Source organism: Semicossyphus pulcher, unplaced genomic scaffold (assembly GCF_022749685.1).
Source record: "Semicossyphus pulcher isolate SPU_LCO1_2020_fin unplaced genomic scaffold, fSemPul1.0.p SCAF_27, whole genome shotgun sequence".
Lineage (NCBI taxonomy): Eukaryota > Metazoa > Chordata > Actinopteri > Labriformes > Labridae > Semicossyphus > Semicossyphus pulcher.
In genome coordinates this window covers 1,076,347-1,097,684 of record NW_027211701.1, presented here as the reverse complement: position 1 = coordinate 1,097,684, position 21,338 = coordinate 1,076,347, and the positions used below count along the sequence as shown (strand labels likewise).

At 45.8% G+C, this 21,338-nt stretch overlaps 1 protein-coding gene across 2 annotated transcripts in view; it reads left to right on the top strand.

Annotated features, from left to right (window-relative positions):
* LOC138604840 (teneurin-3) overlaps positions 1–21,338 on the top strand; it is a 149,150-nt gene that overhangs the window by 116,149 nt on the left and 11,663 nt on the right. For both annotated transcript variants that reach the window (XM_069676851.1, XM_069676852.1), the window contains 13 exons: positions 1,415–1,569; positions 1,944–2,045; positions 2,135–2,308; positions 2,517–2,576; positions 3,137–3,299; positions 3,614–3,752; positions 3,908–4,013; positions 4,791–4,933; positions 5,207–5,385; positions 9,533–9,637; positions 11,914–12,044; positions 15,137–15,306; positions 16,453–16,579. In XM_069676851.1, coding sequence (XP_069532952.1) covers positions 1,415–1,569; positions 1,944–2,045; positions 2,135–2,308; positions 2,517–2,576; positions 3,137–3,299; positions 3,614–3,752; positions 3,908–4,013; positions 4,791–4,933; positions 5,207–5,385; positions 9,533–9,637; positions 11,914–12,044; positions 15,137–15,306; positions 16,453–16,579 — 1,754 coding nt within the window. The remainder of the gene's footprint in view (positions 1–1,414; positions 1,570–1,943; positions 2,046–2,134; positions 2,309–2,516; positions 2,577–3,136; positions 3,300–3,613; positions 3,753–3,907; positions 4,014–4,790; positions 4,934–5,206; positions 5,386–9,532; positions 9,638–11,913; positions 12,045–15,136; positions 15,307–16,452; positions 16,580–21,338) is intronic.

The window sequence follows — 21,338 nt, the reverse complement described above, 5'->3', positions numbered from 1 at the left end:
CACACACACACGCGAGCCTGTATTATTCCAGCCTGTTTTATAACCACAGTCGCCGAGGAGGATCGCCAAGCCTCAGCTCAGACACGCACAGAGTTTGACCTCAGATCTTGGCCTGTTTTCATCACTTAGAAAAGGAGAGTGTTCATTAACTTTCCTCTTCTTGGAAAGTCGTGCTTCGTCTGCAGAGCTGAGCTGAAATGCTACAAACCTGCAAAAACTGCTGAAGGACATCCGTCAGAGCTCTTACAGCTGATTCTGTCTGCGGTGTAGCGACTCCGTCCAGCAGAGTTCAGACTGCAGTATGCTTTATTAAAGACTTCCTGGATGTGCGGACATCTCCTTGCAACATGATGTCTATAGTATTAGAAAACATGTAATAGACGGTATGTTTACCTGTGCTGCACAGTGTGGAGCAAAGCGCTCTGCAGAAGAGTCTCAGTAGCTTGGTTGAGCGTCGCTGTTTCCTGAATGAAGAAGCTTTTCAGTAGCTTATCTCTTATTGATTTAGTAGCACAGTAGCGTCCACACAAGCTACATTTCCCTACAACATTTAGATCAGCTCAGACGAAGACGACACGACAGGTCACTGAGTTTAGGGAACGTGAGGGAACAGAAGGTGACGGTGAACCACAGGGAACCTGACGCTCTGCTGGGACATCTGTCTGCAGAGGTTTTGGTGCAGGACGACACAAACATTTATCCTGTTAGAATTATATTTGTTTCTGCTCCAGGGGAAGAAAGAGTCAGGTCAGCGGAGGCTTCATTTACAGGATCAGTATGAAGCTTTCAAAGTGGGTCTGTTCACGCAGCAAGGTCACACAGCGAGCAGGGACGCCCGCCGTGCCGAAGAGCAGACGAAGCATTTAACATCGGCCGTGGTTTACTCGTCAGATTATCATCAACACACGTCCTGTTGTTCGCTGGAGCCTACGACTGAAGATATATTCTAACATTATCAGAATCTTTAGCTCGTCACTGACTCTTCTGACCGTCTTCATTCATATATTCGTTTTGTCCGTCTTGTCTTGATTCAGTCTGGATGTTCTTGTCAGAGCCCGAGGACCCGGTTAGAATGCAGTTAGTAGTTTTCTTCTTCTCCCATATATCACGTTTAGGAGAGCTTATTTGTGCTACAAAAACTTTACACACACACCAGAAGTCTTACAAATTGACACCTGATCTGGGTCTTGCATACACATGTGACATAATGGCTCGATAGCGCCCCCTACACGACTTCAGAAAAGGCTCCAAATTCAGTTACCTTCACCTGATGAAATGTGGAAGGCGTATGCCTGTCGCACCTGTTCTGCAAACCCAACAGGAAGTCAGCCATTGTGATGCTGAGTGCTGATTCGCCCCGCAGCATCACGATGTCCGTGACAATGAACCGGACGACTGTGTGTCTGTGTTGCAGGGATCGCAGTGGACAGAAACGGTCTGATCTACTTCGTGGACGGGACTATGATCAGGAAGGTGGATCGTAATGGAATCATCTCCACAATGCTGGGCAGCAACGACCTGACCTCTGCACGACCTTTGACCTGCGATACCAGCATGCACATACGACAGGTAGCATGCAACGAGAAGCTAAAGATGCTACCTCCATAAACACACTGCTGTGCTCTAACTTTAAGGTCACAGTGAATGTTTTCAGTCCTCATGTCTGTAACTCAGAGGAGAGACGGTTTCACCGGTTAGATTCGATGTCTTTATGCTTAAATATCTTTGTTATAAATGTTTTTATGTTCATTATTTGTTTCATTATTATTGAAAAGTCCTCCATAGTTTAAACAGGAGATCAGGAGAGGGACCACCCGGCCCTGGGAGCTCGTCCCTAAAACCAGCAGCAGCAGGAACATGCTGTGTATCAGTGTTTGAATAAATAGTATCAGAGAGGATGTGAAGTGTCTCCTCCTCCTCCTCCTCCTCCTCTCTGCATCCAGGTTCGTTTGGAGTGGCCCACAGACCTCGCCATCAACCCCATGGATAACTCCATCTACGTCCTGGACAACAACGTGGTGCTGCAGATCACTGAAAATCGACAGGTACTTCGTTTCATCCTCATACACGCTCCTGTTGTCTGTGTTGCCTAAAACAGAACACACAGGCTCATTTCTGACTTACTGTGTTTCAGGTGCGTATCGTGGCGGGTCGGCCCATGCACTGCCAGGTTCCTGGTATCGAGTACACGATGGGGAAGAGAGCCGTGCAGACCATGTTGGAGGGCGCTACAGCCATCGCTCTGTCCTACAGCGGCGTCCTCTACATCGCAGAGACGGACGAGAAGAAGCTGCACCGCATCCGACAGGTGATTTTTCATTTACGGCACATTTTTGAACTCTGATTTTGAGGTCATCTGTTTCTTCTTAAGCGTAAAGAACAGAATGTTTGAGCTTCATGTTTAAGAACAAGCGCTGCATGATTATTTATCCTAGAGGATTCCTGTTTCCAGAGAGCGGCCGTAAGTTCTTAAGACGAGCAGAGACATGTCATCATTTCTGAAACGTCTTTTTCAGGTTTCTACTGATGGAGAAATCACACATCTAGCTGGAGCGCCCTCTGACTGTGACTGCAAGGTACTACACCACAGCTCCCTAACACTGAGGGATGCCATTATCAGTGCTTCATGTCTTTCAATCATAGTTTATATCTCAACCTTGAGCTCTTTGTGTTGGTGCTGCTGCATTTTTCCATTAGCTCAAAAAGCACACTTTAACTCAAACACAGAGACTTTGTACAGGAAGCGGGAGCAGCCAGTTCACCTGCTGGTTAACAGAACACCAGATTCTGCCTGTTGGCCTTCAGCGTCTTGGTTTGTTAGAGCGAGAAGAGACAGAGGAGGAGAGCAGCGAGACGTGAGCAAGTGTTATCAGGCAAAAAACACAGGCTCTATACAAAATGTTCTTAGAGAAAAAACGATCACTGGCGTCGCCCCCTGCTGGACATCAGAGAGAACGCATTCTGTATTCATTCTGTATTTGCGTCACTTTTGAAACCAAGAGGCTCTGTCCACTTCTGAAGACCGGTGTACGGTTGGAGTTCAGCATTTAGGAGCCGAATCAATCATGAAAACAAGAACAGTGTGTGGTTATCACAGGTAGAGTCTGCTCTCACTTCTTCTTCCTCTGTCCTGCAGAACGATGCCAACTGTGACTGCTACCAGACCGGAGACGGCTACGCTAAAGACGCGCGGCTCAACTGTCCGTCCTCTCTGGTGGTGTCTCCGGACGGGACTCTGTACGTGGCCGATCTGGGAAACATCCGGATACGAGCCATACGACGCAACCAGCCACCTACAGGTGTGTAAAAGGACACGTATAGAGGGGGCATGATGACGCTGGCCCCCTCCTCTCTCTGATTGGTTGGACGGAAAGGTATTTACTGTATATGCACAGGAATACAGGTGCTGGGAAGATACTGAGTTAAATAAAGAATACATTAAATAATGTCATAACGCGTCTCTGCGTGTGTGTGTTTCTGTGTGTGTGTGTGTGTGTGTGTGCGTGTGTGTGTGTGTGTGTGTGTCTCTGTGTGTGTGTGTGTGTGTGTGTGTCTCTCTGTGTGTGTGTGTGTGTGTCTCTGTGTGTGTGTGTGTGTGTGTGTGTGTGCTCAGGCTCTCTGGCCTCAGGTCCCAGCTCGTATGAAGTGGCCTCTCCAGCCTCTCAGGAGCTCTACGTGTTCGATCTGAACGGGACTCACCAGTTCACCATGTCGCTCGTCACTGGAGACTACAAATACAACTTCAGCTACAGGTGTGTGTGTGTGTGTGTGTGTGTGTGTGTGTGTGTGTGTGAATGAACACTTATATATAGCACACTTCTCTTTAACACACAGTCTCGGTTAAGCAATCTTCTCTCATGTCTGCACTAATTCTCACCTTGTCATTTTTCCTCCCTCCATCACTCAGCAACGAGGAGGATGTTACCGCGGTGACAGACAGCAGCGGGAACACCCTGCGTATCCGTAGAGACACCAACAGGATGCCTGTACGTGTGGTCGCCCCTGACAACCAGGTGAGACGAGCTGCATCCTTACTGAACACACATTCTATATATTTTAAGATTTCTGCTTAAAGGTTTATGATTGAAAGGTTCCTGTGTAGTGAAGTACAGAGAGGGCGTGCCCTGACGTCACAGCGGGACACGCCTGCCTTCAGTCGGGGAAAGGAGGAAAACGGGAGGAAAACAGACAAGTATCGGCTTAGATTCAGGGCACCTGGCCACGACAGAGACCCCTACACTTTACCAGAGACACAGCTCTGTGGACGTGTGGCCACATTTATAGGAACCTTGTTTCAGAGCTGGAGGCTGAAGCCTCGACGCTTGGTTGTACTTCAAGGTGGGATTGGTTAGAGTTAATGTATTTTCATCTCTGCACAGGAAGTGGACATGATGTCATCAGTACTCTTTATAAGGAAAGCTAGGTTTGCCTTGGATAGCTAACGCTGTCTAAACGTCCCCCTTCAGCTTGTAGAGACGAGGCTCACCATCAGAGGGTTTTACAGAGAGGAAACGACAGCTGCTGCTAATTTATACGATCAGCGGTCAGCGCAGTCTCAGGACAAACCAGGGGGTGTAACCGCAGTGACTCCGCCTACTGTGACATCACGTGCATCCTCTAATCTTTTTATAACCTTACAAGCCTGTACGATACCGCCTATGAAAACAGGATCTCTTTTCCACTTTTATTTTGAAATGCAGTGTTACCAAAATAAAAGCCAACACATCCTGATATTTGCCGGGTGTGTGTAACCCTGTGGTGTGTACGTGTGTGTTCTCGTGCGTCCACAGGTCATCTGGCTGACCATCGGGACTAACGGCGGTCTGAAGACGCTCACCGCTCAGGGTCAGGAGCTGGTCTTGTTCAGTTATCACGGAAACAGCGGCTTGCTGGCGACCAAGAGCATCCAGATCGGCTGGACCACGTTCTACGAGTGAGCAGAAATACACTGTTTATACTTCAGTGTGTGTGTGTGTGTGTGTGTGTGTGTGTGTGCATGTGTGTGTGTGCTGCGTGCTGATGGAGGGGTGGGTTCAACATCTTAAAGACGTTATATTAGCTGTTACTTGTTCTAAAGCACAGAGATAATAGTGTAAAACTGCTTCACCAGGTAACACAATGAAACAGGTGTGTTATGTTTACCTGTATCTATAAAGCACAGTAACAGCAGCTAATGTCTCTTCCTCCATCCTCACCGTCCCTGCAGCTACGACAGCGAGGGCCGTCTGACCAACGTGACCTTTCCCACCGGCGTGGTGACCAATCTCCACGGCGACATGTCATCCGGGGCCGTCGCTGTGGACATCGAGACGTCGGGGCGGGATGAGGACGTTTCCATAACAACCAACCTGTCATCCATAGACTCGTTCTACACGCTGGTGCAGGGTAAGATGCTCACGACAGTGTGTGTGTGGAGAGGAAGGAGAGTGTTGTGGCATCACTATTGTAACTGGTGATAATAATGAACCATACTGGGAGGTCTGGTCCCTGTGTGAAGGGATTTGTGGTTCCAGTTTAACATGAGAGGCTGGTGTCCATTCAGACATCACTGTGGAGCCTGCTGAAGCAGACGTTACCCAGGTGGACAGTAACACGGTCTACAAAGTAAACAGACAGTCGTGGCTCATGTTACACAGAACACCTGAAAACGTTTCAAAATATATGAAAAATTCTAACCTCATTTTTTAACCTGCTTTTTTTTTATAAAAGAGTTCATAAAAAATCCACCTTTGATTTCTGTTTGTCACACGTGTCTCTGAAACTGAAAGTTCGACTTCATTCAGGACAGCTTGAGTTTAAGTTTGAAACAAAAAGAAAATTATTTTACCTGCACTGAAACAAAACTTGTAAAAAATAAAAGACTTACTTTCTTTTTTTTCTTTTTTGTTTCTTTTAAAGTTTATTCTCAATATTTCGACTTTATTCTCAAAACTCAAAAAGTATAAAATATGATCTGTCAAACTTTATTATTTTTAACATCAAGACTAAAAAAAAACTTGTTTTCTGTTTTTTCTTAGTGAAATTCCACTTTATTAACAACATTTCGACTTTTTTTTCATGTCGTCTTTTTCTGTCACCTCGCTCTCGTGCTGAAGCTTTATTCTCAAAATACAAAAAATAAACATAAACTTTTTTTTACTTCTACTTTGCAGAATTATAAAAGTTTTTATGTTGTGCTAAAACTGAACTTTTGACATGATTCTCAACATTTCCACTTTATTCTCCAAACTTTCACTCTGCACAAATACTGAAAGTTTGACTTTATTATCGACAGTTGGACTTAATATCATATTGCAATAAAAAAAAAGTTCTCTTAATTCTCTTATTTTTTACTTTTAACTGGCAGTAATAGTAAAACTTTATTCTTAATATTTTCACTTTATTCTTGAAATGCAAACAAACTTTTGACAATATGCACAAATTCCCACTTAATTCTCGAAACAAAAGAAACGTACTCTTCTAAGGTTTCGACTTTATTCCTACTAAACTAAAAATGATCTTTTATATTTTTGTTCCTGAGCCAGAAACAAAAACTTTTCTTCTCCTGTGATAAAAACAAAAACATTTTTCCACCGATTCAGCGGATGAAAAGAAACATTGAGCGATATAGAAAGATCACGCTGGCAGAACCTTATTTTCATAAACACAGCAGATTAAATGAAATCAGACGGAGAACTTGGGTTAATCACAGCAGCAGCTCTTTTAATCTCCATTTACAAACAGAGCTGACGTGAGGGGGTGACTTATGGATTTATCTGTCAGTGCAGGATTTGATGTTAGCTGCAAAAAGGAGAGACAAACACTCGTTTCAGCGTCTTTGTGTGAGATATCCGGCGTGAACATCGAGGGAGAACAATAATTTAGCCCTGATGCCCTTGTTAAATGTGAACTAATGAGCCGGTCGGAGCGAGGCCTCGAGTGGCCGGCAGTGATTTGTTTCCGAGCGCGCTCAGTGTTCCCCGAGTGTGAAGAAAACAGAGTCTCCCTCACAGCACGGCAGTATTGATCGCAATATAATAAGTTATTCAAGGCCATCGACAAGTGCAGCATTTCTCTCCATCAATTCACATACATTATCTATCGTTTCACGTCCTCGCCTCTGTCACAGAGAGAGTCGGCCTGCTGCTCCGTAACGTGAAATCACATCATGTGAAGGTGCAGCACAGAGATGGAGAACAGGCTCATACGGCCGCCGCGTTCTGTCGTTCTGCTGATGGCTGCTTTGTGAAACACGATGCAGGTGCGTTATACGTTAGAACGGACCGGCTGTAATAACGTTAACTTTTTGTGTAAAGCTTCATTTTGTGCTGAAGAGTGCCAAAAGCAGAGTAAGAAAATAAATGTGGAAATTTAAAGATGATTTAATATAAAAATACAGAAGAAAAAGAATATGATAAAATATTTTAAGTAATAAAAAAATACATATTGAAAAATATAGATACATAAAAAATAAAAATCTTTTATGTGTATTTTTGTTTATTTTTAAATTTCTTTTTTTGTTATTATCTACTTTATCCCTTTTTTGTGCAGAAAGACCCGCCCACAGCCACTTGATTGACAGCTTGGCCGTTCAAGCCATAAGGGAAAGAACAAAGAAAAATAAAGTCATAACAATAAATGACATTCGGTAAAAATAATTATTAAAATAATAAAATAAAATAAAATAAATACAGAAAAAATGTACTTGTTTATATTCAGAGATAAATAAATATACATATTTGAGTTTATTTAAAGATTTAAAGAAATACATTAAAACATAAATGTGTTCTTATAACTATTATGTTCACATTTTCTTTTACTTTTTTATTTCTACATTTATTTTCTTATTTTCACACAAATGTTAATGTTTTAATGTCACTCCTGTGACTCTATCTGACAACAACACATCCAACCAATGATGTATTTTGGGAGTGTTTGGTAACCGTTGCTTTTAAAAGTCATTACGTCGTTATATCATCAGGACGGCGTGCAGCCTGCTGTACGTCTACCTCTGAATGTGTCGACTCTACCGTCTCTGCGTCGCCTCGGTTACGGCCCATAATCCGTAACTCTGCAGCCTGATAACAGGACTGACAGACGCAGTATAACCTTTACAGCTCTTTATGATGCTAACAGTCTGACAGTGAACTGGGCAGAGACATACAGTATTAGGCACAGCTGTTTCCATGACAACAACACAACACGGGCTCTCAGTCCCACCAGTGTTGTGGAGCTGTGTTTAGCTGCAGATGCTTCTTCACGTTTGAAGTCGAGCTCTTCACAGCTGACGAGCACTTCTCCTCCAGACACAGCTTACATTTCACCGTCATGTTGTTCTCGTCCCTTTCACACAAACATTCAGAATCATGTGAATATTTCCACAAAGTAAACGCTGTCCTCTCTGACAGCTCGCTAGTGGAGCTAGCTAGCTACACATGCGCACTGACACAGCTGTGTTTACCTTCTGCTGGTACGCAGGGACCTGCCGAGAAGGAGAGAAGAGAGAGAGATCTATATTTATGTAACACATAATCTGGTAGATTTTACAGAAAGAGGGATTTTAAAAAGAAAGAACTTGTTGCTCACAAAGATCTGCTTAAAGAGCTACTGGAGTACAAACGTGTGTAACTTATTTAAACCATGAATAACTGCCAAAGTCAGTCAGAGGAATCTTTGACCTGCTGGAATCACAGAAGGAGGAGAAAACGGTCTAACAAGATGTCACACACACACACGTCACACACACATACACACAAGCACACACACACACACACACACACACACACACACACACACACACACGGCCATTAGTCCTGCGAGAGGTCAAGGGGAACCTAATTAAAGGAGGCTGGGGGACGTTAATACCTGCTCTGAGCTCCATTAGCAGCTTCAAACACTGACCGGGAAATTAATTGTTCTGTTTTCTCTCCTCACATTCATCCCTTCACCCCCCACCCTCCCTCTCTCTGTCTCTCTCTCTCTCTCCCTCTTTCTCCCTCTCTCTCTCTCTCTCTCTCTCTCTCTCTCTCTCTCTCTGTCCTTCCCTCTGTCTGTCTCTCCCTCTCTCTCTCTCTCTCTCTCTCTCTCTCTCCCTCTCTCTCTGTCCTTCCCTCTGTCTGTCTCTCCCTCTCTCTCTCTCTCTCTCTCTCTCCCTCTTTCTCCCTCTCTCTCTCTCTCTCCCTCTCTCTCTGTCCTTCCCTCTGTCTGTCTCTCCCTCTCTCTCTCTCTCTCTCTCTCTCCCTCTTTCTCCCTCTCTCTCTCTCTCTCTCTCTCTCTCTCTCTGTCCTTCCCTCTGTCTGTCTCTCCCTCTCTCTCTCTCTCTCTCTCTCTCTCTCTCTCTCTCTCTCTGTCCTTCCCTCTGTCTGTCTCTCCCTCTCTCTCTCTCTCTCTCTCTCTCCCTCTCTCTCTCTGTCCTTCCCTCTCTCTCTCTCTCTCTCTCCCTCTCTCTCTCTCTCGCTCAGTCCCAGTGTTTCTTGACATTTGGAAACACAAAGCAAAGTGAACCATTTTAAGGTTCATCCATGATAATCGTCTGTGTGTGTCTCACTTACAGATCAGCTCCGTAACAGCTACCAGGTGGGAAACGACCACTCACTGAGGGTCATCTACGCCAACGGCATGGACACGCACTACCAGACGGAGCCTCATATTCTAGCAGGTAAACACACCTAATGTGACCAACTTATCAGAGGGGTGGTGTCCAGGTGTTTCCTGCACTAAGTCAGTGATAAAAGCCGACTACGACAATCCTGAAAGAAATTAGATTCAATGAAAAAAGATCATGTTTTAAACTTTTAAGTAAGTAACGTTTGGTTTCTCTTCCTGCAGCCTTTAGATGATGGACACATGACAACGTTAACAAGCTAAACTGAGCTACATCAGCTAACATATCCAAAAGGATCACATTAAAGGGATAGTTCGGTTTGTTGAAGTGGGGTTGTTTGAGGTGCAGCGTGTACGACGTACAGGAGATAACAGTCAGCACGGCCGCGTCACATCCGGTAACCAGGACACTCTTTGTCCTGATAAAAACAGGCAGCACCTGTGACACGTTCAGGTTCAGTGAGGTCGGATGTCAGTCTGTGCTAGCTGCTGCACTTTCTGACACAAACAGCTCACATACGGCATCATACACATCACACGTGTCTGACACCGCGCGCTGCAGGCGTAGGTATACAGGGCCGATGTGCAGAGTGAGACATAGTGCCGAGGGAAAGGGCTGTCTGATGTTAATGTGAAGCGGTGATGAAAACTCAAATCCAGCGCACACTTAAACTGACGTGTGTGTTTATATGTAGGACGCTTTAAAGAGGCTAAAGTACGTGGTGCTCCTGAACCCGTCTGCAGCCGTGCTTAGCTTAGCTTCTGTGGAGGAGCTCCGGCCCGCTTCTCCTAACAGGAGCCGCGCTGCCTGTGATCTACTCTACTCTAAGGACCTCATACAACCCCACATCAAACAAACTGAACTATTCCTTTAAGGCTGAGAGGAAGATCCGCACTTTAAAGCAGCTTTCATGTAGTGTGGATTTTGGCGCCCCCTGTGGACAAAGTATGTATTATGAAGTCCCATTTAGAGCGCTGGTGATCTGGATCGGGTCGATCCAATCCAGTTTTACTTTGAAAAACTTCTCATGGCGTTACTGATAATGTCACTTGTGCTGCTGCTTTGTCGTTATCATCGTTAGCAGTCTCTTTCTCATTACCTCCTGTGTTTGACGTCTGATAACTGTTTAGGGTTGTTTGGGTTTTTACTGGATCTGTGTGACTAACTGTTTGGCTAGCTAGCTAATGTTGCTGCTGTTAGTTTGAGAAAGTAGGTAGCAAACGTCACTTCACGTCAGTAAGGATAAAAGTCACCGACCTCAGACCTGCTGTTTCCGTTGAGTGTTTCCTGTCGCTCTGTGAGGTTTCCGTCCTTCATCGTCTGGTTTCAAACTGAACCATCCCGCGGTGTCTTTAAAAAAACATCTCAAATACTTTTAAAAAGAATCCCAGAAGCTTTGTTCAGAAGGTCAAAACAAAATGATCTGTGACAGGATCTGCGTCATCTCTGCTGTCTGAAGCACAACAGGCTGTTTAAGACTCGACCTCCTGAACAGCCTCTGGTCTGCTTTCTTCACAGCACAAATCAAATCAGTAAAATGCATCAGAATGAGCTCACGGAGAGCTGAGGTGTGCTGCATGTGCTGCAGGTGATCTGTCATGATAAACAGGCCTGCTTGTTTTGTCGTCCTTGCAGAGTAACATAGTGTCGTCGTGTCGTGCTTACACGCCTGCCTCTGCGGCCCAACAGTGTAACTACCTAACAGTAGGAACAGAAGTGACACTCGCAGTGATTGATGATGAACTAAAGCGAGTGTCAAGTCTCTGCAGAGTTTCACATGATGGTTTTTAAGCTGCAACACCTCAGCGTGCTGCAGGAGACAGGTAGCAGCAATGAGAAGTGGTGGGTGTGCATTTGGCAGAGTTTTTTTAATAGAAGCAAGCGTGCACGGAGAAACAGACTGAAGGTTTCCTAACGTGCTCCGAGCAGAAACGAACATGCTGAGCCACATGCTGCTCGTTGGAAACACACTCGCTCGGGCTGTGTCTTTGTAGAAATAACAAGATGCACCCAAGCATGATGTCATCCAATTTTTCAAGCTCAATCGGCGATATACAGCTCACTTCCTGCATGCTAGGAAGAGGTGTGTTCAAACCTTCTGTAAAGGTAGAAACATTAAAAGTCTTAAACGTACCTGTGCAGATAAATGACTGTTTCCTAACCTTGATAAAGAAGGAGGCTCACATGAGTAGCGTGTTCAGAATGATCTGCCATGCACTGCAGCGCTTCAGGTAGTCAGCGAGCTGCTCAGGAGGTTTCATTTCAGGGACTGACTGAAAAGCAGCAAACTTTGTTGTTGGTATTAACATCTCTTTCATCTCCGTTTCCAGGTGCCGCTAACCCGACTGTAGCCCGACGCAACATGACGCTGCCGGGCGAGAACGGGCAGAACCTGGTGGAGTGGAGGTTCAGGAAGGAGCAGACGCGGGGGAAAGTCATCGTCTTTGGCAGAAAGCTCAGGGTGAGTGCTCTTGTTGCTGTGAGGCGACACAGCGCAGTGTGTGACTGGCATCATGTCGCCTCCCTCTGTGAGCTCCTGTTTCTGTCTGTTATGTCGTTTTCTGTTGTTCTTACGAGCCGTGAGGACGGACTGATGGGACACTGTGTTTTGTCTGAATATTACATGAAGTGCTCTCTAACTAGCCCTGCGTAATGACAGGAAACTGTGCAGTCATGTGGCCTCCTGAGGGTCTGATCGTCACAGCGGTGCCACTCTCAGCGAGGGCCAATAAACACTAATGACTGTACCAGCATGTGTGGTCCACTAGTGGAAATGGGAAGTGTTGTATTGTGAGGCAGTAATAATGAGCATAAAGGTGAGCATATATAAAACAGGTGTGCTGTGTATGTCAGCTGCGTGTCTGTGAGTCAGGTGTGTGAATGTCTGTCTGCAGCGCAGCAGCAGTGATGATAACGGGCTGATTGCAGACAGCAGTGATCTTTAATCCAGCCCTTCTACTGAATTCTAATATTCATGCTGGGTTTATATATTCTGCTGGTCCCGCTGAGGGCTGTGGATGGTGCACGAGATGCCAGTTAATGGGAAACTGTGTGTTTAAGCATCTACTGTCAGACACAGACTGAGCAGGGCCGGCACCTCGTGTGTTATGATTGTGAAGTACGGTACGTCCCGCCCCTTCCTCTACCTGACACACACCTTTACCTTGTGTCCTTGGCGTGTTGGAGCCCTCAGGTGTCCTTGGCGTGTTGGAGCCCTCAGGTGTCCTTGGCGTGTTGGAGCCCTCAGGTGTCCTTGGCGTGTTGGAGCCCTCAGGTGTCCTTGGCGTGTTGGAGCCCTCAGGTGGGCTCAGTCTGCAGCAGAACAGCTTCTTGTGTCGGTCTGAAGCAGATATTCACGCTGATGGAAAGTTCAATGACTGTAGTGTTAGTGTTAGTTACGTCTCCTCTCGCCGTTCCTCCTCTACTCTGCTACTCGGGAACAGAACACTGCAGGAGCCCCATTTGTCAACAGAGCTGTCAATCATGAGGCCACGCCCCCTTTTCACAGCATCAAATAACTAATTAAAAGTAAACTTGTCAGAATAATGAACACTTGGACATAAATCAGCATGATAAGAACTAACTATAATGACAGAAACCATGTTTGAGAAAAATGTATTTGACGTGTATTTTGATTTTATAGTTTGACTCATGTCCCATCTGTTAACATGGAGGAGGCGGGCTTTATGAGCTATACTGCAGCCAGTCAGCAGGGGGCGGTAGCGCGGTCTGTGGCTGGAGCTTATTCCTGGTCTGGACTCTGAGTCCTGCTGTCAGCGTGGTGTTGAGCTAAAGTCTCAGTCCGCTCTGGTCCTCACGAACATGACGGGCCGCTCTGCTGATGATGAGTTTCCCTGATATGATGAGGCTCACTTTGGCTGTCGTCCTGACGCTTCTCCATCCAGCTGGCTCGCGTCCACCGTCCCAACATCCTCCCTCTCTCCCCCCTTCGTCCACCTCGCTGCATTCAACTGGTGCTAATTTACAAATGAATGAGAGTCTGAATGAAAAGATGAGAAAAATGAGTGTTGAGCGTGTTCCAGCAGGCCTCTCTCTTTAATGAAACATCTGATGGGCTGATTCGGAGCGTTTCCCCTCCATGACGGAGCGCCGAGGTGAGTTGAGAGCCGAACCCGGGCGATCCGTCTTTGTAAACGAGAGTTTGAACAAACAGGACGTCATTTAGAGAGCGATAAAGACTGTCAGCCGGCTCCGTGATGCTGCCGTGTTTTATGGCTGCTGGATCACAAGTCTGTTCTTCAGGCGCTGACTGAGAGAAGGACGGGCTCTACACCTGAGCTTCTTTATGGTTTCTGTTTATTCAGGAGCGTCGTCCTTCATCGTGAACCATCCTGAGCGAGCTCTCTGTGGAGCCAGAACTCTAAATGAATGTCCACCTCTCTCTCTCTCTCTCTCTCTCTCTCATGTCTAACTTCTAATATCAAATGTCTCGTACATCATAGTTCGTAAAATATCAACCAATCAGCTGACTGCAGACTTGTACCTGTCTGTGATTGGTCACACGCTGCAGACTCCGCCCCTTTTACGTGAGCGTGTAACTCGCTCTCCTCTGAGTAGCTGAGGACAGATAACTAAAGACAGCCCGGCTTTGTTGAGCTCGCACCGGCCTCAGGTCTGTAAAGTGTGCTTACATACATTTGTTGTGATTTGGTGTTATATACATAATAACTGTGAAGTTGTGGAAGAAAATTCTTTCAGCACATTGTTAAGAAAGTGATCTACTGTTAAATACAGAGAGAAGTCATACCTGTAAAAGCTGGAGGTATGACTTCTTCCTGAAGTCCACCTTTTTATTGACTGTGGTTTAAAAATCGTCTGCGCTCACACACAGCATGTAAGCATGGTGCACCGGCATTCACCTCAGCCATGGTCATCAGTTTAGTTCTCTGTAACCTCCTAACCTTTGACCCTTCACTTATTTCCACATGTACACAACAATGATAATAAATAACTCAGGGCCTGATTCACTAAAGGGTTGCACATCTTTTGCGCCCGCTACACATGAAGACACAAACAGACTCCGCCTCCTTCTCCAAGCACACTCAGAGAACGCACCCCAAAGCTGCAGAGCAAACAGCGTCTCTGTGCTGCGCAGCCGTTTGCTCCTATTCAAGTGAGGCATCATGCAGACATTCAGGGCAGATTTGGCCCCTTTCTATGTAAATAAACCTCAGTGCAAAAAGCACCTAATTCACAGACAGCAGCGCTAACAGCAGCGCGCAGTGAGAGAGAGAATATGCTGCCTGCAGAGAGCTGGTGGGACTGCCTGCTCTCTGTAATCTATAATCTATAATCTATAATCTATAATCGTGCTCACAGGAAGACGAACCACGTGGTGAAATCTGCATTTTAGTTTTTAATAATAATCTTAATGTACGACGGTTATTCCTTTGAGCATAAACCTGCGCTGCTGATGAACGTTAGATGACCTCAGCTGGCCTCAGGACACGCTCACACAGTGATCCCGTCACTGAGCATGTAAAGATAGTGTTTAAGTGTTTCTTCATCCTCTGTATGTTTTGTCTCCTTCAGGTGAACGGCAGGAACCTGCTGTCTGTGGATTACGACCGCTCGCTGAGAACAGAGAAAATTTACGACGACCACAGGAAGTTCCTGCTGAAGATCATCTACGACACGCAGGGCCATCCCACGCTCTGGGTCCCCAGCAGCAAACTGCTGTCCGTCAACCTGACGTACTCCAGGTGAGCCCCTCAGGTCTGATAGTTCAGGTTCACTCAGCCACAGGAAGCTGTAACACCCGGGTCACAGGCTGGACAGGAAGTGTAGGAAGGAGGACCAGACAGAAGAAGAAATAAATCACAGGTTTTATTTATTTTGAGATTCTGCTAAAATCATCGATGTTCGACCTTCACTTACAATCATGAGTCAGTTAAAAGAGCAAATAAATATAAAGAAAAACCAAGTGATGAAATGTTCAGAAAATAATTTGATAAATAAAGTGAATTAAAATGTAAAGTAAAAACTGTGATTTAAATAAGCCCATAAACTTTGTAATTAGTTTTTATAAATGAGTCAAAAAAGTAATTAAAATCTGAATTAAAATACGACGACGTCACCTGACACCTGCAGGCTGCTGCAGGACGAAACAACAGATCTGATGCAGGTTATTGTTTAGTGCCAAAAGAGGAATCAACCAGTCTGCAGCAGGGGGTCCAGTCTTTTGCCCCTGCACTGATTATATACACACGCGTGCAGAGTGACACCTAGTGTTCACAACAGGATCTGCGTTTTAATACAGCCAAGAGGCAGAATGACATCCAGGTTCAAACGTCCAGGAGGAAGATCACACTGAGCTCTAATGTGGTACAAACCCCCATTGACTGCTGTCTGATTTATTTCAGACACACCTTTCCAGGTGAACGTTCTCTGTAAAGAAGACTTTTGCTCCATAAAATGTGCTCGTTAATTTGCGTCAGAATTAATCGGTAATGTGGAATATGACATCCAGTTATTAGATTGATCCTATCCAGCAAAAACATGGACGCCAACAATCAATCCTTCATCAACCTGCTCGTTGCTCTCTGCTTGTGTCCGCGCTCACTGGGTCAGGGTGTTCTGTGACTGTCAAACAGCCTCTGAGACTCTGCTGACATGTTAGTAGAAGGAACTACAGGGCTGCAGCACTGTTGTTAATGAAGAGCTTCACAAAGACTAATATTTAAAATGATCCGCTTTGAAAAGAAGAGTTATTGATGAAGTGGAGACGAACACGGGAGCAGAAAAACACAAGAAACGAGCAGGCTCTGATAGAAGTTTAAATCAAGAACAAAGAGACAGTGTACGCTCACTCACTGTGTGTGTGCGTGTGCGTGTGTGTGTGCGTGCAGCACGGGGCAGGTGACAGGGCTTCAGAGGGGTCCGACCACAGAGCGGTGGGAGTACGACAGTCAGGGAAGAATCATCTCCCGAGTGTTCGCTGATGGAAAGACGTGGAGCTACACCTACCTGGATAAGGTAAACCAGGACTCAGGTCAAGCCACACACACACACACACACACACACACACACACACACACACACACACACACACACACCGCTAAGCGCAGTACAGTAGTGTTTGATTAAGCTTCAGCTGATTTTTCTTTGTGCATATAGTTAGCGATCACATTAGCAGCTAATGGATTAGCCATGAGCACAGACTGTTTAGCCTTGATAGCTTAGCTCCACCCTCTCGTCCAAATATGGTCACTTCTGGTTCCAGAAAAGATGGCAGCAGCCAAAATACCAAACCTGACGCTTCACGACAAACCATCGGGTGACATCACAGTGGCTACGTCCGTTAGTTACAGTCTAAGGTCGTTTCCTTCAGCCTTAGTCGCTCCCACCGAGGCTTCGGAGAGAGAAAGAGGAAACATAAAGAACATCCTGTCTGAAATGTTTCCCAGTGCTCAAAGCGCTCCATAGAGATAGAGAGAGGATATCTCACTGTTGGAGAGAGATGGCTTCAAAATGGATTACTGGCTTTAATTCGTAAGGAGACGAGGAGTCACCTGAAGGAGGACAGAGCAGTAAAACGTAAAAAAGAGACAGGAGACGGTACATGAACGGAGAGCTCACTGAAGCGTACAAAAAGATACTTCAAAAGAAGAGAGTTTAAAAAACAACCCACCTCGTCTTTCTCGGAGGACGGAGCGGGGAATCCCTGTAGTAAAATAACAGATAGGAGGAGGACGAGCCAGAGGAGACAGGAGGGATAAATCACACACCTTTTGTGTTTGTTAGCTCGAGAAGACGGAGGGGCCGACAGATGAAGGCCGACACTAAACAGCAACGAGCCTTGTTTGCGCTCGCTGAAAGAAAGGAGTGATGGAGAGCGATGGAAGAGGAGAGACAGAGAGGGATATTAAAGAGAGTCTGCAGAGACAGCAGCACTACGAGGAAACAAGACCCAGGGGACGTTCGCTGCAGCGCGTACGGCAGAGAGAGGACAGGCGGAGACGGACACAGAAATCACTGTGGATGGGAAGAGAGAGCCGCGGTAGAGACGGAGGGAGAGACGAGAGGAGAGGAGAGAGGAGAGACGAGAGAGGAGAGGAGAGAGACGAGAGGAGAGAGGAGAGAGGGAGGAAACATGATTTAGGTCAGATAGAAATAAAGAAAAAACAGAGACCAGTTTGTTAGACGTGATGGAGATCTGACCTGTTCTGCAGAGTAAAAACCGGGGTCAAAGGTCAGAGCAGGATCCCCGGGAAATGTACAGGCTGCGTTCATACCTATTTAAGCTCTGAACACGATGTGAGCCAGACTACCTGCAGATGTATTTCACCCTGCATGAGCTTATCCTCCACGTCGCCTGTCCAGGTGCAGATCACATTTTACCACCAGGTGGAAACGAAGTCTAAAAGTTCACGTTTTCTTTTCTTTACTGAAAGTGAAACTTAAAAAGCAGAGCGATCCAGAGGGTGGGGCAGCGACACCGAAGGCTCGGTCCCCAACAGCTCGGAGGCGAGAGTGAGGGATGGAGAGCAGGCCTGCGTCTGAGGACCGCAGACTGCGGGATGGGGTGTGGGGATGGAGGAGGTCCTTTAGGTACTGGGGGGCGAGGGAATGGAGAGACCTGTAGGTGAGGAGGAGGATTTTATAGGTGAACAGCCTGACAGCAACACGACGGCATCCACAGCAAACAGAGGGCTGTAACACGAAGCAACTTCAACATACTCAGGCTTTATGTAAGGAAGCTGACCCGACAGAGCCCGAAGCCCCAGCTGGAGATAACAGAGATAACAGCTGGAGATAACAGAGGTAACAGAGGTAACAAGAGATAACAGAGGTAACAGAGATAACAGAGGTAACAGGTAACAGATAACAGAGGTAACAGAGATAACAGAGGTAACAGATAACAGAGGTAACAGAGGTAACAGAGGTAACGGAGATAACAGAGGTAACAGAGGTAACAGAGGTAACAGATAACAGAGGTAACAGATAACAGAGGTAACAGAGGTAACAGAGGTAACGGAGATAACAGAGGTAACAGAGGTAACAGAGATAACAGAGGTAACAGAGATAACAGAGGTAACAGAGATAACAGAGGTAACAGAGGTAACAGAGATAACAGAGGTAACAGAGGTAACAGAGATAACAGAGATAACAGAGGTAACAGAGGTAACAGAGATAACAGAGATAACAGAGGTAACAGATAACAGAGGTAACAGAGATAACAGAGGTAACAGAGGTAACAGAGATAACAGAGGTAACAGAGGTAACAGAGATAACAGAGGTAACAGAGGTAACAGAGATAACAGAGATAACAGAGGTAACAGAGGTAACAGAGGTAACAGAGATAACAGAGGTAACAGAGATAACAGAGGTAACAGAGGTAACAGAGATAACAGAGGTAACAGAGGTAACAGATAACAGAGGTAACAGAGGTAACAGAGATAACAGAGGTAACAGAGGTAACAGATAACAGAGGTAACAGAGGTAACAGAGATAACAGAGATAACAGAGGTAACAGAGGTAACAGAGGTAACAGAGATAACAGAGGTAACAGAGGTAACAGAGGTAACGGGCTGTGACCCGTCTCTGTTATCTCAGGCTTTCAGGCTCTGAGCGCGCTCACAGAAGAAGGGGTGTTTTACGCGTCATGTGACGCTTCTTCTGCACAGAGAGGAGCGGTCACCGTCTGCTTCAGTCAGACTCTTGAGAAGCGAGAAAAACAAACTTTGGTTTCATGTTTTATCCACAGACAACCAAAGATCACATCTTCAGTAAACTGATGAAAATCTAAAAGTTATTACAGTAAAAAACAAAACCTGCTGCTGCAAATACGACGAGAGGAACACTGACAGAATGAACAGTGTTCATACGTAAGTGAATGTTCTTATTTTAGCACACGAAGCTCTCAGTGCCTCTCGTTTCTTTCTAATGTAACAGCTACACAGTTTCACCTGAAGCACACAGGTAAACCTGAGACCATGTGATGACCTGTGATTGACTGAAACTGGAGGCAAATGTTTGAAGTCGTCATCGACTAAAACTATAAACTGAAACGTGAAACTAATGAACATTTTAAATCTAAAACACTGAGTGGTTACATGTGAAACTGCAGACACAGCAGAGTAGATTGGAGTGGAGGAGTTTCATTTTGTAAAGAGGCCAAACAAAAGGAACACAGAGAGAAGAGACTACAAGGAGCTCTCCAAGAAAAAGCATTATTCTTGGTTATTTTGTTTGTGAGTGACAGTTTTAAAAATAAGGAAGCGAGACCCTCGACAGTAATGAATAAAACAGGAGAGACTGACAAAGGGAGCGGGGACTGAAGAAAAACAAGTGGAGGTGAGAAGAGGAGGAAGGAGGGCACCAAACAAGAGACAAAGCAGACGACGTGAAGAAGAGACCAACACAAAGACGGGGCATTATTCTCTCCCTGTGAATAAACGAGCCACTCTCTATTACTCCATGTGTCACTCCGCGCTCGCTCGCACCTCCTCCTGCACTTGTTTTTCATTCACTTCCTGCCTCCATCTGTCACATTCGCTCCTCGCTGGAAACACTCACAGGAAGCTCTTTGGGAGACAGAGTGTGAACACGCAGGATCCATCATGCTCAGTGGCACACAAACAACATGCTTACTGCAGCTGCATGGACGCTCTTCATGACCGTGTGCACCGTGTAGCAGTGTGCTCACGTATATCCCCGTGTGTAGTGTCGGCAGGTTAAAGTGGCAGTGTGTAGGATCGAGAGACGTCGAGCTTTGAGGGGTCGATAATGGCCGTCTCCTCCCGGGCGAGCAGCAGAAGCGACAGAAGCTGCAAAATTCTGTGAGGCTCGAATGGGCCGTCTTCATAGGCGTATAGAGTCTTGTTTGTCCATTATGGGCTACTGTAGAAACATAGGAGTGCAACAGGGCCGACTCCTGGAGCGAGAACCGCTCATGGATGTATTATTAACCCTTTGAGATGGATCGTTTTCAACATTATCAATGTTTAAATTGATCTTAAACTAAAAATCAAAAGGAGCCAGGTGAGGCTCGCCTTTTCTCTATCCATGTTGGCAGGTCTTTACAGTGACCTCAGAGAGGACGCAGCTTTAGTTCAGTCAGAGAAGGCTCTGCTCTCTGAAGGATCCAAGCCACAGGGGGCGGTCTGCCACATTTGTACTTTTCTTTAAGTTCTTTAATAACTGCAATCAGGTTAGGGAGAGGTGTGGGTTATGACAGAGACAGTGTGGTTGAACTTACAGACCATGCAAAGGTTAACTGCAGGTCTGTAACGCGCCTGAAACGCTACATGAAAGTGTGATGTGCCACACGTCCGCCCACCACCCCAAACTCCACCCTTGACCTTACAGGATGTGGTAACGCTGCTTCCTGCTTTGACTCGCTCGTCAATGGTCTCTGGAAGCGATCTATTTTTCCCGCTTAATCCCACTCATCCAGCAGACAGCTGCTCCTGTCCTGAACAAAAGGACTGCAACTGTTTCCTTGGTCAGGGTGAGACACCAGAACTCGTTGTAAGGTCTCAGGAACAATCATGGTTTAAATATTAAGAAGAAGAAGAAGTCCTGTTTTTGTCTTGTAGGCATATCTAGCGAAGTCGGGCAGGAATAGGTGGTCTTAATGACGCCCTTTGGTCTCTCCAACCAATCAAAGCAATGAAACGTGTGACGTAGCGGTAGCTAGGCTAGTTAGCTACACCACCAAACACCCAGTTCATACGTCGTCTAGTTCAACTGAAAACATGTAAAAGATGTTTGTCATGGCGTGATGTAGAAA